General features: G+C 33.0%; 1 protein-coding gene across 5 annotated transcripts in view; it reads right to left on the minus strand.

The window, feature by feature from the left end:
* The window catches only part of LOC145296022 (guanine nucleotide exchange factor subunit RIC1-like), a 317,949-nt gene that overhangs the window by 219,512 nt on the left and 81,252 nt on the right, over positions 1-17,185 (minus strand). For all 5 annotated transcript variants that reach the window (XM_080142059.1, XM_080142062.1, XM_080142061.1 and 2 more), the window contains exon 3: positions 6,108-6,196. In XM_080142059.1, the coding sequence (XP_079998185.1) occupies positions 6,108-6,196 (89 nt within the window). The remainder of the gene's footprint in view (positions 1-6,107; positions 6,197-17,185) is intronic.

Below are 17,185 nucleotides of genomic sequence, written 5' to 3' on the forward strand. Positions count from 1 at the left end.
TATACGTTCAGAGATTACAGTTAAGATGTCTGCTGTGGAACGGGCTTGTCTAAATCCATATTGTTAGTCAGTCAGAAGTTTAGCATCTGTAAGGTGATGGACTAGAGCATGGTTAATTATGTGGCAGCAGGACTTGGTGCTGGCCTACAATTCCAAAGAAATCCAGGCTTAGCTATAGAGGATGCCACGACTTTGTATCTTTCTCTCACTGCTCCCACTCCTCCCTTGACCTGAACCCACTGGACTATTTCGTTTAATCATATGTCGAGAACATCACCAACATGACCTCCCACAACATCAAAGCCAGCCTGATTGCCGCCATCCACCAAATATTTACTGAGCACCCACCGGCGCTTGTGGAAAAGCATGCTCTGAGTTCCGAACTCATATCGAGGCGGTAATTGAGGCTGAAGGCAGCTACATTGAATAGATATCAGCTCTATTACCTAATCAGGTTATCTGAATTGATTTTTTAAATAAAAGTTTTAAAATAAAGCTGTAGTGTTGTTTTCTTTAGTGCAACAACTTTATCGTTCCACCCTATATGTTAGGAAATGTTTGACTGTTTTTATATATATGATAGCAATCAAATCATGCAAATTAACAATTACGAAATCTTATTTCCAAACACAAGAAATACAAATACAAGACAGAATTAATTATTTCTTCATTCCATGGAGTTTATAAAAATGTCTTTTTTCTTTAGAGGAAAATAATTAGCAAAAAAAATTTTATAGACTTGCTATTATGTTGCTAGTTAGCACAAAAAATTTGAAAAGCATAAAATTCCAAATGAGAGCAGTGTTTGAAAAAGTACAAAACAGCGAAAAGGATATTTAAAGTGATGCCCATCTATGAAAATGGAGTCAAATGAAATCCAATCAATGAAGTTGGTTGAAGATTGATAAAATCCATAAAATAAATAGTATGGGTACATCCAGAGACTTGGTAAAAGTATGTTCAGATGGAGTAGATCTATAGTTCTGGGAAGGATTAGGTTGAGAATTCTACTAAAACACTGGGACAGGCAGTGTGAATAATTATAAGGTAATGTGGATTTGTTAATTTTATAAAAGTGTAGGAGTTAAGTTTCATAATGCATTTATATTGTGTGGTCTAATTAGGATATAAAAATATATATTGCAAGCATGTGCACAACACATTTCGTATCTTTCATGCCAACCACCTTGCTGTCCTCCCGTCTTTAGTCTTTTTGGGTCTTTTTTTGGAGCTGCTGATCCATTCGTATGAAATTCAAAGCAATATCTAACTACACACCTTCATGATCTCGGATAAACCCATGCCCAGGGCTTCCAGACACAGCTAGCTAACACTACGTGGCTAGACAGGGCCGGCCAACACTACACGGCTAGACACGGTCAGACCACCCTACGCAGCTAGACACAGCCAGCTCACATCACACCACTCATCCAGTCATGGCCAGCACTCGCTACCCAACCAATCACAGCCATAACTTTTTGCAGAAAATCCAACTGAATCTCATTCTAAATTCTTCATTTAAAAGCAATAAGTTTTTACAGAAAATGCAAAAGAATCATATTTTAAGTCTTCCAATTAAAAGTGATAAACATTCTCATAAAATCTAAATGAATTGTTTTGCACTCTTCTCTATAATTGATGACAGTATTTCTTAAAAATCCGACAAATTGTAATTTTTTTCTACTGCAGAACTTGCATATGTGTAACAAACGAATCTTGTCTTATAATATAAACTCCCTCAAAAAAAAACTCCCTCATTTTTTTTTGTCAAAATTGGCTTGTTTGCTAAAAAAAAAAAAAATAAAATAAAATAAAAATTATATAAAAAATATAATGCCAGCATATGCACAACTTAACATATTTTGTATCTTTTGTGTCAACCACCTTGCTGTGCTCTCTCTCCTTTTGTCTTTTTAGCACTGCTGATTCGTTGCAAATCAATGCATATCTAACTTACATACCAATAGGTGTGTGTGTGTGTGTGTGTGTGTGTGTGTGTGTGTGCGCGAGAGGAGAATGTACTACACAAGGAGATCTAAATATTTTTCTCAAATAGTTTTTTTGTAATTGATTGAAAATAGTGAAGTTGCATTAGTTTGTCATTAATTGAAAAAATGTATTGAAAATAACTGATATGCAAAATAAGACGTAGGAACAGAATAGTTTACAAAGTCACCTTCCCATTTTAAGAACAAGTTTCTAAATAATGGCGTTGCTATTTAGAAAACCATTCTTAACATGTGGCAAGTTTTACTTTAATTATGATTTCATCAGTTATGCTACTGTTAATATAAGATATATGTAGTAGATTGATTTGTTTGACTGTAAAAAGAAAAAAGGTTCAGGTAATAATAATAGTAATACCACTGCAAATAATGAATGGCAAATTTGCAGACTAATATTCTCAGTTAAAACACCCACAAAAAGGAAATTTTAATTTTTTAGCTGAATATGTGTGAACGCCTAGAAAACTTAACAAAAAAAAATAAATAAATAAAATAAAGCAATCAATTTAAAATTTAGCATGGGCAATAAGTTTCGTAAATAATTTAACATAAAATAATCATCATTTCCAGGTTATTCTAACATTTTAAAAATATTCATTAATTATTTTTTCTATTAATTTTATGCCTGACTGGTAAGGTCATAAAACTATGCATCTCAAGAATAACCTCCAAACACACAAAAACATAAATGCACAGAATTTATCCCCCAGAGAAAATTAACAATTTTTTGTTAATAGCTCAAAAATGTTAGAATGTCTTGAAAATGGAAGCTCATTTTACATTAAATTAAAGTGTTAAACTGGTCTCCAATTCTAAATTATTAAATCATTGATTTAAATTATTAAATAAATGTTCCCATGTAATCTCCTAAAAGAATAGAATTTCATCTTAATTTGAAGTGATATAGCAGACAGTACTGAATTGATATACAACAATAATATACTACTTAAAAGTACTAACATAGTTAAAAGAAGATATTATTATATTATATTATTATTATTATATAAGTTTAAATATGAAACAAAATTTGGTACTCTTGCATAATTTGACCCAAATTCCTGTGAATTCCCATCAAGCATGGATCGGCTTAGACTGGCAATCATCGGTGTTAGCTGAGCATTGTTCAAAACACTAACTCGACTTTTTATTTATTTATTTAAATTTTTTTCTGTTATGTTTTTAGTAATTTTTAAGGTGATATTAAGGGGGGGGCTTTTTATTTTTTGATTAGTTATTTTTTTTTTTTTTTTTGTAATTCAATTTCTGGGGGTTTCATTAGCCAATGGAAAAGCGCTATCTAAATTGAAGCAGACGACATTCGAATTGGAAGAAAGCAACTAAACCAAAACAAAAAAAGCTGACAAATATATTTTAAAACTTGCCAAACAGAAAAATGACAGGCAAGGAAATAAATCTATACAGGTTAGAAAAATAAATGAAAACATCAATGCAGGCAATCTTAATGTCAGGAGAAGAAATTGCTGTCCCAAAAAATAAGGTGCAACAATTGTAAACATAAATGTTTGCTTAAAAAAAAGATTGTGTGTAAAGGATGGTTTCTCCTGGAGATGTACAAATGGACAGTGCAGACAATGGATATCCTTGCGAACACGATCGTTTTTACGCGATCCAAGTTGGAGATTCCAACAATAGTAAAAATCATTTATTTATGGGCGTTCGAAATGGCAACCCTAAAAAATATTTCCTCTACCTTGTCTCCTCCATCTTTGCCATCCATAGGCGTAGTGAATAGTTCATATTTATAAGAGTTGATATGCTTGATATTGTTATGTGTTTGGTAATTATTCTGGATTAACAGTTTGTGTATTTAGAAACAGAAAATTAGTATACAGTCAATCTGGTATCGGTTGTAGGAAAAAAATTGTTTAACAGTACAGTTTATCAAAAGACATTTTCCTTTAGTGACTTATGTTGCACATAAAAAAAATTATTGTATAGGAGATTAGAATTATGATCTAAGAAGCCTCCTTTCTTTGTTTATAAAAATAAATCAGCAAACATGATTATTGAAGCAAACTAGACATGTACATTCACTTATTTTAAATTAATGTTTCAAGTACTGAAGTTTGCAAAGAAATAACTAAGGCTAGGACAACAGCATATTCTTTTCATTGTTTTTACTCTCGAGTATATATACAACGCAGACACAATCAACTGAGAACCACATCACTCTACATAAATACATATAAGATATCAATGGATATATACCTGAGAATCGAAACAAGGAAAAGAATATGCTGTTGTCGTAGCCCTAGCAATAACAAGCTTGCAGAGCCAGTTATATTTCAATGATATCTTTTTGTATTGACAAAAGATTCTGACTGAAGTGATGCTGATTCTGACTGAACTACTTTAAATTCTTTACAATTTAAAGCTTCCGACGGGATTGATGCTGCCAATTTTTGCTTGAGACAATTCACAATATATATTCACAACTCTAATCATTTTTTTTCTCTCTATGATAGTTATTTCTTTTGCCGTTAGGTTTTGGATCATTTTTATATTATATGAATGGCTCTCCACTTAAAATATATAATTATTATTATTACTTATAAAGACTAGCGTTTCATCTCTTGTTATCGCTTTCACTTTTTCTTTGTTACTTCCTAACACTTGAAACGAGGGGGGGGGTTGTATCACAATGATGTATCATTTCTTTTAGTTAAGACATCAACAAAACTATTTTGATATACCCAAATCCAGGTGTTTATGTTCCTACACATAGTTGTTGGAAGATGGCTGTTCTCTTCTATTAAACTAGCATGGCTACTTGGCATGGACAACAAAATAGAAGAGTCAAGAAGTGTGCATAACATCTAAAACCTCTCTCACTCTCTACTTCCATCCTCCTCCCTCTGTTTAAATAATGTATAGATGGTCGATATGTCATAAACCAAATCATCTAGTGCTGAATATAAAGTTGTCAATTAAATCTTATAGGCAGGATAATCATTTAATATTCTAAGCAAACATTGCTCTTAGAAGGAAATCTTATAGTGAAGCTGGGAGCATTGCTCTTCACCAGTGGTCATCTTTGTTCCCAATGACCACCTTCTAGTATTTGGGAGGAAAATAAATAGGAGAAATAAAGTTTGAGTTTTTAGAAGGATCAGATTGAATAATACTGTTGGAAATGAACTTATAGATACTAGATCATGATGTGACCAGCCGATTAATTCGATCAAGCCTCTCTCAACTCCTAAAGTAGAGTGTTGTTAGTTACATGAACATTTATGCAACAAGGCTATCGACTGATCAGCTATCAAGATTCTGCCCTAACACATCACGGGTCACCACTCACAGCCTACAGGTAGACTCATTTTTTTTTTCCTTGTTTTTTTTTTTTGGGGGGGGGGGGTATCCCTATATATGGGTTGTAGTTAGTGAATTTGTGGCCTTATCAAGATAAACCTCCTGTAAAGAGAGATTTTCTTTTCTGATTATGGACAGAACAGATACATTTTGATTATAGGCAAAGATCAAGAAAGCATATTTTAGTTGCAGTTTCACAAATGTCGAATAGGAAAAAGAATATAAAGTCGACAAAACTAGTTTTGTTTCTGTTTACCTACATGTTAAACTTAGTTAAAGTCAAGAACGCTTGTGTCTTGTGACACAGTCAAAGTATTTTCAATCTGAAGACAGACCACAGCATCCGTCCAGCTTCTTCCTGTTGCAATCAAATCCCTCTTCATTGTTTGCTTCCAGTTCATTTTTGATCTTCCTTCTTTTTTCATTTTTTTCATTTTTTTCCCCCCTCCATCAGGAGTTTATTGGAATACTTGGTTAGCAATTCTCTCTGGGGTTAATCTTGCATACCCTAGCATGTCCGAAATAGCCTAGGTATCATTTGCAAATTGTTGACAATGTCGCTTGGTTAATGTGGTTTCTGACTTCTTGGTAGGTAGTTTGATCGTTGTATAATATTGTGCAGTTTTTTGTTTTTTTTGCTTTTAGACATGCACACAGGCAAACTGCCTTTTATAGATTAACACAACTTTATTCAATCTTTAATAAAACTTTAAAGATTAATGTAGAAAAGATTAAAAAGAAATAAAGCTAAAATGCTCAAGTACTTACTTTCCTTCTTGTTGTACATATAAACAGTGATGATTAGGAACAAATTTATCCAGATCAACCTGGAAAAAGATTATATAATCCTTGCTGGTCTGAAAGTAAAGGATAAACAGAAAATGGTTAAAATTAAAGTTTTTCAATATAAATTAAACAAATTTTAAAACTATATAATCTTTAAAGAACGATGTTAATATATGTAAAATGTTTTTGACTCCTAATGAAGGTATGAGACGAATGGATTCACCAATCATTTTTATAACCACCGGCTGTGCTAAACAACCAATGAAAACATTTCAAAATTATTATAAAAATTGTTGAATTTTAGATTCAATCAGTTCGCCGTTAACTACGCCACGGACCGCATTTGATTCTTGGCCGCCATCTTGGTTACTGATCTGAACTACGCTGCCATCTTTGTTCAACACAATGTCTCAAAACTTAACAAGTTATGTACCCAGCCACCATCTTTTCTTTGACGGATCCGAATCTAAATTCGAATTGTGGCAGGTAAAATTTCTGGGATATCTAAGGATTCGAAAACTACTCAAAGTCATACAATCTCCAACAGAGAATCCAAACGACCCCGAATTTCTCGAAAAGAACGCGACCGTTTTTGCAGAACTGATTCAATGTTTAGACAATAGAAGTCTGTCTCTGATTATAAGAGACGCATTGGATGATGGAAGGAAAGCATTGAACATTAAGAGAACATTATTTATCAAAAGGGAAACTGAAAATAATATCACTATATACAGAATTAACCTCTTTGAAACGTAATGAGGATGAAACGATTACCGACTAAGTTATAAGGGCAGAAACAACCGCCAATGCCTTAAAACTCTCAGGTGAAATAATAAGCGACAGCTTGTTGATATCAATGACCCTCAAGTGACTTCCAGCCAATTTTAAACCATTTACAACTGTTATAACTCAGAAAGACAAACCCATAAATTTCAGTGAATTTAAAGTGGCATTGCGCAGTTATGAAGAGACTAATCGTATGCTCGTGGACAATAATAACTCCAGCAATATTATGAAGTTCAAAAATGCTTCTCGAAAGCAGACACCACCAGATTACACACCTCACCGCAATGTTTTCCAAAAAGTAATTTTCCCAAGAAAAAGAATAAAATTATCTGCTATAATTGTGGACGACCCAACCACAAAAGTTTCCAATGTCGATATAAACACTCTAAAATGGACTCCGTAAAAAATGCTGAGAACTTTGAGGAAGAACATACATTTCTATTCACATATAACTTTGACAATATCACAAACGGTAAAAATCTCCTTGTAGACCGTGGTGCTACAGCGCATGTTATCACCAAGGAATCTGATTTTATTAATTTTGATTCAAACTTTAATCCTCAAAGTCATTTTGTCAAACTTGCCGACGGTAGTCAAATAAATGATATAGTCTTGAAAAGAGGCGATGCTAAAATATCCCTAAAAAATAATAAAGGCAAACTCTGTAACTGTATTCTAAAAAATGCTCTGTTCATACCTACATTTAAGCAAGACATATTTTCCGTGCAGGCTGCAATTAAACAAGGCGCGAATATACAATTTGGCCAAAATACATCAAAATTGATGTACCCCAATGGAACTGTATTTGACATTAAAGAAAATGGCCGACTATATTATTTAAAAAGTATGATTCCCTCAAAAACTGCCTGTCATGGCTTGGAAACCTGGCATAAAATTCTAGGACACTGCAATACAGCTGATATTAAAAAAATTACCAAATGTAGTCGAAGGCATGAAAATAATACCTTCAGACGATCTCCCAAAGTGTGATGTGTGTGCACAGGAGAAAATGACAAAAGAGATAAGCCGAACACCAGACAAAAAAGCTACGAAAATTCTCTCACTTGTGCATTGTGACTTAGCAGGTCCGATCAGCCCGATGGGGAGAAATAATCTAAAGTACGTTTTGAACTTTATTGATGATTTTTCTGGTTTAATTGTGGTTTATTTTCTAAAAAACAAATCCGACACTATCCTCGCCACTAAGAAATATTTAACTGATGTTGCCCCATACGGTTCAGTAAAATGTATTCGCTCAGACAATGGGACTGAATTTACAAGACTCTGAACTTCTATTAATTAACCACCGAATTAAACAAAAAAAATTGGCGCCGTATTCCCCCTTCCAAAATGGCACCGCTGAAAGGGCATGGCAAACCCTTTTTGAGATGACAAGATGCCTACTTATCGAATCAAAATTAGCGCATAGTTTATGGATATACGCTTTAATGGCAGCAGCATATATCAGAAATAGATTGTTCAATAGGAGGCTAGGAAAAATGCTGTATGAAGCGTTTTGTGGTGTAAAACATAAAATGAACAGAATGCATCTATTTGGTTCTGATAGTTTTGCATTTATAGAAAACACCAGTAAACTAAATACTAAAAGCGAAAAAGGTACTTTCATAGGTTACGATAAAAATAGCCCGGCCTACTTAATCTACTTCCCAACTCAAAATGCCATAAAAAGTGTTAGATGTGTAAAATTCAATGATACATTAAATTTAAAAAATGGCGATCCAGTGGATGAAAAACATGAAATATTACCTAGCATCTTAATCGATCACAATGAAAATATTAATAACGACGACAATTACAGTAGAACTTCTGACGAAAATATTAACCAGACACATCAATACCCAATAAGGGAGCGAAAAAGGCCAGACTTCTTACAAATTGAAAAGATACAAGATTACGTCGTGGATTATTGTTATTCGTTGAACAGCACACCGGAAACTTATGAGGTGATTAATTCAGAAAATCACCAAGAATGGGAACAAGCTATGGTATCCGAATTGAAAACTTTATCTGAAAATAACACATATGAAATAGTGGCAAAATCAACAGATAAAAATATAATTTCTTTACGCTGGGCTTTTCTAAAAAAAAAATCACAGCTTCTGCCAGTGAAACTTTTAAAGCAAGATTTTTGGCAAAAGGTTTTTCACAAATTTCTGGAGTGGAATATTTTGCAACATTTTCACCAACGACAAATTTAACGACAATTAGAATTTTATTACAACTTGCTGCTCAATACAATTTAAAAATACATCAAATGGATGTAAAAAATGCTTATTTAAATGCTCCGAGGGATTTAAAATGAAAAATAAAATGCTCCGAGGGATTTAAAATGAAAAATAAAAATTGGGTGTGGAAACTAAATAAATCGTTATATGGACTAAAACAAAGTGCACACAATTGGAATTTAACACTCCATAATCATTTAATAGAACAGGAATTCAAACAATGTCTCGTAGACGCGTGCATGTATACCAAAAATGTAGGTAATAAATTGTTGATTTTGTTTTTTGGGGTTGACGATATATTACTCGCATCAAACTGTGACAACACTTTAAAAGATGTTAAAAATGAATTAAATAAAAAATTTTAAATGGCCGATCTTGGACGACTGTCATGGTTCTTCGGTATAAAATTTACCTGTGAAAATGAAACTATAACTATGAACCAATCACGAGACATTGAAAAAATTCTGCTCAAGTTCGGAATGCAAGATTGTAAGCCGCATTTAACTCCCGTCGAAATGGACATAAATAAAAATATAGGGACCAAAACAAAATCCATAGATAATCGAATATACAGGGAAATGGTAGGGAACCTCATCTACTTGATGACCACAACAAGGCCTGACATACATTACACTGTAACAAAGCTATCTCAAAACTTATTGAAACCGACAATTAAAGACCTTAATCGTGCAAAACAACAAATTGTTGCCCTTTCTACTTGTGAAGCAGAATATGTGGCATTCCGCGCAGGAGGCAATTTTTCTGAACACCCTTCTAAAATCTACTTTAAAACCAGATCTAAGTAAAAAACCTATAGTAATTCATTGTGATAATCAGAGCAGTATCTTATTAGCAAATAATTCTATGATTCATCAAAGGTCGAAGCATAGATATCAGATATCATTTTATAAGGGATGAAACAAGGAAAAAATCTATTACTCTTATGTGACGTCTGAAAATAATATAGCCGACATTTTCACTAAACCTATAAAAAGAATAAAATTAAGACATTTTATAACCGAACTTTTTGGAATCTAATTATGAATAAATCTCTTTTCAGAAACCCAAAAGGAGAAGCATAAACAGTCAAAATCACACCCAAAAAAAAAAAAAAAAAAAATTGTAAATTGTCCTGGGCACGACGTTAAACTGCGACCATTTCTACCTTACTAACCAAATTAACCAACTAATACCTAACATAATGTTTCCAGTTTTTGTTACAAAAAAAAAAAAAAAAGAAAAAAAAAAAGTCACTTGTTAAAACCTTTTTGTAAACTTCCTATTTGCCAAATAGTTCTTTTTTTGTATCTTTTTTGGCAAACATTTGTTAAAACAAAACAAAAAAATGTATATTTGTGAATTTTTGTGCATATGTTTATATGTATTTGAAAAGTATTCTATTTGTATATTTATATATATTTGAAGTGTTCATTTTTATACGCATCAAAAAAAAAAAAAAAAAAAACTTAATGTCATAAAAAAAATGGCTTCTTTTGCACACATTATACCAATATATTAATAATTCTTTTTGACCAATGAGAATAAAGACAAATTCCCACAAAACCAGAAAAAAAAAAATTATTTTATTGGTTTATTTTTCTTTGTTCATTTATTTTTTTTTTTTATTTATTTATTTTTTTTTTTTTATTTCCTTTTCTCAAGTGAAACCAAAATTGAATTTGAAAGGATTTTTCCATTATATCAAAAAAAGGGGGTGTGTAAAATGTTTTTGCCTCCTAATATTCGAAGAAATCGCTATTTATATCCTAGCATTAACGATGAAACATGCCAGCATAGCATGCCCACTAGCGGTAGATCACTTTTTGCAAATAAGCAGTCGGGGTGTGTTCACATAAATACTTGAAGCGGAAGTTGTACCCGTCAATGACATTTCTAGTTTTTTTTTTGTTTTGTTTTTTTTAGCTAATCAGAGAAAAGAATGGTCTTTGCTATGGAATTAGAATACAACATGTACGTCTTTACCATCAAAAGTTAGAATATCTCAAAGTTGAGGCTTTGTAGTAAAAAGATAAGTAAAGATAGAAACTTTAATAGCGAATATATTAATTTCTTTTGTCCTAAAATTTGAAAAGGATTGGATAAAAACTTCTTATGCACGAACCGATAGAAATAGTGACAATCGCATATAAATATGAGAATTTTTGTGCACAAAAAGAATCTGTAAACAAAGTGTTCGTCAACTAACTTACGAACATAAAGTATTCATTTTATTTTTGTTATTTACAAAACATAAGTTTTTAATTATGAAAAGGAAAAGAATATTTTTTTTAAAATAAATTCTTTGAAAAAGAATAACCGACAATGACCACGCTTTCAAATAAGTTAAAATACACAAACCACTTATCCAGTTAAGATTTACAATTCACAGAGGTATGAAAAAGTGGTAAAAAAACAAAACAAATAAATGTTACCAAAGGCAAGTTACTCTTCTACCTACCTCGATAAATTTTTGGTGTTGTGAATGCTTATTCTGTTTAAAAAAACAAGTAGTGTTTACAAGAGAACAAGAAAAAATGGCCACAATGTCTCTTGAAGTCTCGACAATGTTTTAAAAATAAAAAATTATACAAAATAGTGGTAGCAATTCACCTGATAATTATCACAGGTAATTGAAGCTGTTAAAATGAAATTTAATTATCCTAATTAGTTTAATGTATTTGAAAACAATTGTAATCTGTATAAAATTTCCTTTCGTTTGATATGCTACAAGCCATATTTTCTTTGAATCATGTTGTGGTGGCCATCTCACAAGGTCTGTTTCGTCTGTTTCTTCTTCACTTTTTTGCTCATGTTCCTTCTGTCTTCCAAGGTCGTCGCTGAAAGAGAAATCGTCATCCTCTAGTTGTTGACGGATCCTGTCTTTGTGGATTCTTTTCAGTTGTGATGTGTGTCTTAGGATCAGTTTGTCGCCTTGCCTTATAATTGCAAACACCCCTCTGCCTTCTTCTACTGTCCATGCTGTTGAGTAATGTACTGGAGTTACTTTATTATGTCTGCTTTAATTAAGGAGTAATATATCTCCGAGTTCTATGTTAATCTGTTTAGCTTTATATTTTTTATCTGTGCAATTCTTCAATTTGCCTTTTTCCTTTTTTGTCTTTTTGCTGAGCTGTTCTCCAAGCCTGGTTTTCAGGCCTCTTTTGCAGTCCTGGTAGGTTGATGTTCACTTCCCTACCCAAGAGAAGCTTTGCAAGTGTTTTTCCCATCATGGCATGGGGACTATTGCGATAATACATCAGGAACTCTCCTAGATGTGTTCTCCAATCCTTTCCTTCTGTATTTATCGCTCGAATAGCTTTCAACATAGTTCCAAAGAACTGCCCAACTTTCCCATTAGCTTGGGATGATAAGGTGTTATCTTTTGGTGTTGGATACCCCATTTTTTACAAAATTGCTTAAATTCCGAGGATATGAACGGAGGCCTATTATCTGAAAGCATGGTTGCTGGGATGCCATGTGTATAGAAACAGTTTTGGATTGCCGATACAATTATACTGGCCCTGGTGGATTTTGTAACAAATGCTTCAGGCCATCTTGAGCCTGCATCCACCATTCCACTTACGTAATCCGCTGGGGAAAGGTCCACATATGTCAATGTGGAGATCTTCCCAGAAGCCTTTCATTTCAGCCATATAGTTCCTCTTAGGGTCTAGAGCTGTGCACGGAATACATCGGCTTACGATGGCCTTTATGTCCTTGTCTATATTAGGCCAACATATTTTAGTTCTAAGCAACGCTTTTGTTTTCATTATACCCAGGTGTTTCATGCGCCAACTTCAGTATTCGCTTCTGTAGGTTTTCGGGTATAATGATTCTGGCTCCTCACATAACTATGCCCCGTTTGGTTGTCAATTCATTCTTCACAGAATATGGTTCTGTTAACTTACTATCCAGTCGTCTTGCTGAATCACTTTTTCCACTGCTATGATAGTTGGATCCTGTTGAGATTCTTCCATTATTTCGTATAAAGTAATAGATTTAGGGATGATGTTTGTCACAATGGTGTTGATAAACCCTTCAGCAATCTCTTAAAACTGCTTTTTGATACTTCATTGGTGGTCAAGGGAATATGTCTGCCAAGTTATTTCTACCATTAATGTTTTATGATATACTCGTATTGTTGCAAGCGTAGGATCGAGCGCAAAATTCATGCGGAGGGGTTACCCTTGGGATTGGAAATAGTTGTTAAGGCTTGATGGTTGGTCATTATCAGAAAATTTTTTTCCATAGATTATTTCCACTCTTTATCATTCTCTAGCATTTTCTTCATTTTTCCCTCTACTGCTTGTTGGATATGAAATGGTTGTACTACCGGTGTAATGTTATCATCTATTCTAATTTTGAGTTGGAGATTTTTCATCCTTCCTAACCTTTACTAGTGAGGATAGGTGTTGCTTGAGAATTTTTGTTGATTTGGGGATACTTTTTTAGAAATTGATTTCATCTGTGGGGTGGTACTAAACACTAATTTGATGCTGGTCCGTTTGCTTAATGTTATCACCTTGGTATGCCTTTGTAACAAATATTTTGTGGACTATTCCTTTGGGACTATTTGTTAGCATTGCAAAAAATTCTCCCTTTAGTGATATTGGAATATTCCCATAGGCTTTTGGTGTACAACTTGTTTCTTTTTATGTTAATTTTAGCTGTTATTTAAGGATTCCTTTAAATGTTTTGCTGTCGATGAGGTTGATGTCTGCTCCAGAATTTATCGATATTCTGATTGATGCGGATGTGGATGATTTCGCTCTCTGCTGAACTAATAGGGTCTACTTGAAAAACCCATGCCTGGCTGTCCAATTTCAGTTTTGTTGATACGGGTTGGACGTAGTTGTGTCCGTCCAACATGTTTGCTTTTCCTTTACTATTGTTATTTTTCTTTAAGCATGTTTTTTCAAAGTGATTCATTACTCCACAGTAATTACATGTCTTCTCAAACACTGAGCATTTTGTTTGACCGTGTATGTGGTTTGAGCCGTTACAACTGTAGCATTTTATGACTGGTTTTAAAGCGCTGCTGTTGTCCCCGAGTGATTTCCTAGACCTACTGTTAAATTGTTGTTGTGGTTTGAAGGTTTTAATTTGGTAGATATATCTGAGTGCCCCCTCTCATTTCCTTCTATATGCTCAACCTGTGTTTCAGTGGACTCAAATATAAATGCTCTTCGAAGTGCTTCCTCTACGATTAAATCTGTTTCTTTCAAATATGCACAATGTAATTTGCTTGAAGTGCATTTTTCTATTAACTGGTTCACTATAATCTTATCCAGGTTGTATTTTGCTCCTTGTATGCGTAGACGGGTGACGTAGTCATGTGTTGACTCTCCATTTGCTTGACAAAGCATCCAGAATTTATGACACTTAAAGACCTTATTTGTTTTCTGTATAAAATATTTGTCGAGGACTATCTTTGTTGTTTTGTATGTAGGTTCTACTTGGCCTGGTGCTATCTCCACTGTGAAGGTTTGGATGATGTCTTTTAGGTTTTTTTCTCCGTAAATTCCATTGGAATATTAAATGGACAGTTCAAGCAGAATAAAAAGCCTTTGCCAAAATGAAAGCTTGCTTCATGTCCTAAAGTAAATAAATCTCTTTTAAAGAAAAAAAAACATTTTGGCTTTCTTAAATTTCATATATTAATATTACATCTAAAATATTAAGTTTAATTGAAAAACTATAAACTTCTTTCTCTTTTGTTATTGTTTAAATATGTCTTGGCTGTACTTCGCAAACGAAGATTTTATCCACGTCGACTGCAGGCACGCTTGTTTAAATATAATAAAAAGAAAAATAGGTAATTTACCAGAAAATAGATTTGAACTAAATAAAATATTCATTTAAACATTGTATTTAAAACACCCAATGAAAAAAACATAACGTCATTTTATTGCATTAAATCTTTAACTAGCACATTAATCTGATCTCTGCTGAATTCAGACCTAATAAAAAATTTATTTGGATGATGTAAGATTATGACCTTTAGATAAACACACCCCCCCCCCCGCTTTAATTCATTTCAAAGGCTAGCAAGGTTTTGTGGTATTGCTCTGGTTGGTGTGGTCAACAACACAAAACAGTATAGTAATGGATACATTTATGTTTCTTATCCAGAACTCCATTAAAAGAAAGGTCCTTCATTATTGTAGTGAAATTCAAAAATTGAAAAAATATTGAATTTCAAGTGAAACTAATCGTATCTGCTGAATTGTCATATCACAATAATGAACATATCCAAAAATTACAAAATACAATAAGGTAGAAAATTTTAAGGTAAACCGTTTTCGAAACAACTAGTGAAAATTGAGTTATGCAAAATAAAGTAAAAAAAAAAAAAGACAAAAAAAAACTGGAAAGTTCTAATTGTAACAAAAGGGAGGTATATATTTTCTGAAAACAGAATCTTTGGACAACTTAGTTATCACTAATTGTCTTCGAAAACTTTATAAATAATTAGTTTTCTACTTAATCGTTTTGCCTAATTTTTGGATATTTTCATTACTGCAACATGGCAATTCAGTCAATACTGTTGGTTTCGCTTGAAATCCAATATTTCAATTTTCAAATTTCGCTACAAAACCAAAAATGAATTAATATATATATAAACACACACACACACACAGAGGGAGCCGTAAACAAGTTTCCAGACTTTTTTCATATGGGCACTTTCATTGATAATACACATATGAATTTAGTCCCTTTCAAAGTAGTCTTCTCCAGTTGCAATGTACCATTCCAACAACTTCCGGAAGGCCCTATGGAAGTCCTCTTGTGTGAGCATATCAATGACCCTTGTCACAGCCTCTCATCTCTTCAATTGTCTCTAAGGTTTTCCTTGGGCTTAAAGAATAAGTTAAAGTCACAGGGAGCAAATCTGAACTATAGGGAGCACATCTTCCACATCTTTAGTTCCTTGTGAATAGTTATGTATACAGTTTCCATAATAACATCAAACAGTGCATTTATTGTCTTTTGGCCAATCAACTCTGGTGCACCGACTTCCTGGCTCCTTCCGCATCTCATCATCCTGCATACAGACTCCATGCATAGCTTGAATCTCTTACGTCACTCAAAAACTGATGCTCAATTCATGCAAATCCAAAAGCATTCCATATGTTTCTGTGGCATTTTTTCCACGTTTAAAACACAATTTTATTGCATATCATTCTTCTAAAGTGTCCTCATGTCCAGATGGCATTTTTGAAATTCACTAACTGTGACAATCAGGCTTTAGTAGGGTGTATTCCAATTTCTGCTATAGCTCTTCATTTGAACCTGGAATCATAAAAATTGGTCACTCATCTCATAAGATGTATAGCAATAACATACTGAATTTTCAAGAGCTTCCGACAATTTTAAATGCCTGTACAAAAAAGTCTGAAAACTTTCTGAAGGCACCTTATATATATTGTTAAAATATAATTATCCACTGATATGTTTCGTCATCTACGACTCCTCAGAGTGGCTGAGTCTAGCGAGATTAAACCTCTACCACTAGGCTATCTCGTACGACTGCGTTTTATGTAGAGGTTATTTGTTTTGCGAAACTTTTTGAAACATGCCAGTGAATAATTATATTTTAACAAAAGAATATGCCTCCTCATTTAGGGGTACCAAATTGGTCAAGGAGAAAATTATTCCCAACTTGCATTTAGGTAAAAATGCACTTTCATGTAAATAATTGAATTCATTCAAAAAGAATCGCAAAACAAAGACAAATACCAAATATATATATATATATATATAAAACAATAAATAGAACAATCTGTATAATGTATTTACCCATGGTAAAACAAAAATATAATAATCCAAAAATCACATGATCAAGTCATTTTTCAGAGATTAATGGGAATTTGTAGTAATCTAGTAAGGATTGTTAAGTTACCTCCCTTGTTTTTCAGCTTTTTTTTTTTTTTTTTTTTTTTTCAAAATGGTAGGCAAGATAGTCACTCCTTGGATGCTCATAAAATTTTATTTTCTTATTTAAAAATAGAACTATTTGAACAATTT

The sequence above is a fragment of the Euprymna scolopes genome, chromosome 16 (genome assembly GCF_053919585.1).
Source record: "Euprymna scolopes isolate OS-2025 chromosome 16, ASM5391958v1, whole genome shotgun sequence".
Classification (NCBI taxonomy): domain Eukaryota; kingdom Metazoa; phylum Mollusca; class Cephalopoda; order Sepiida; family Sepiolidae; genus Euprymna; species Euprymna scolopes.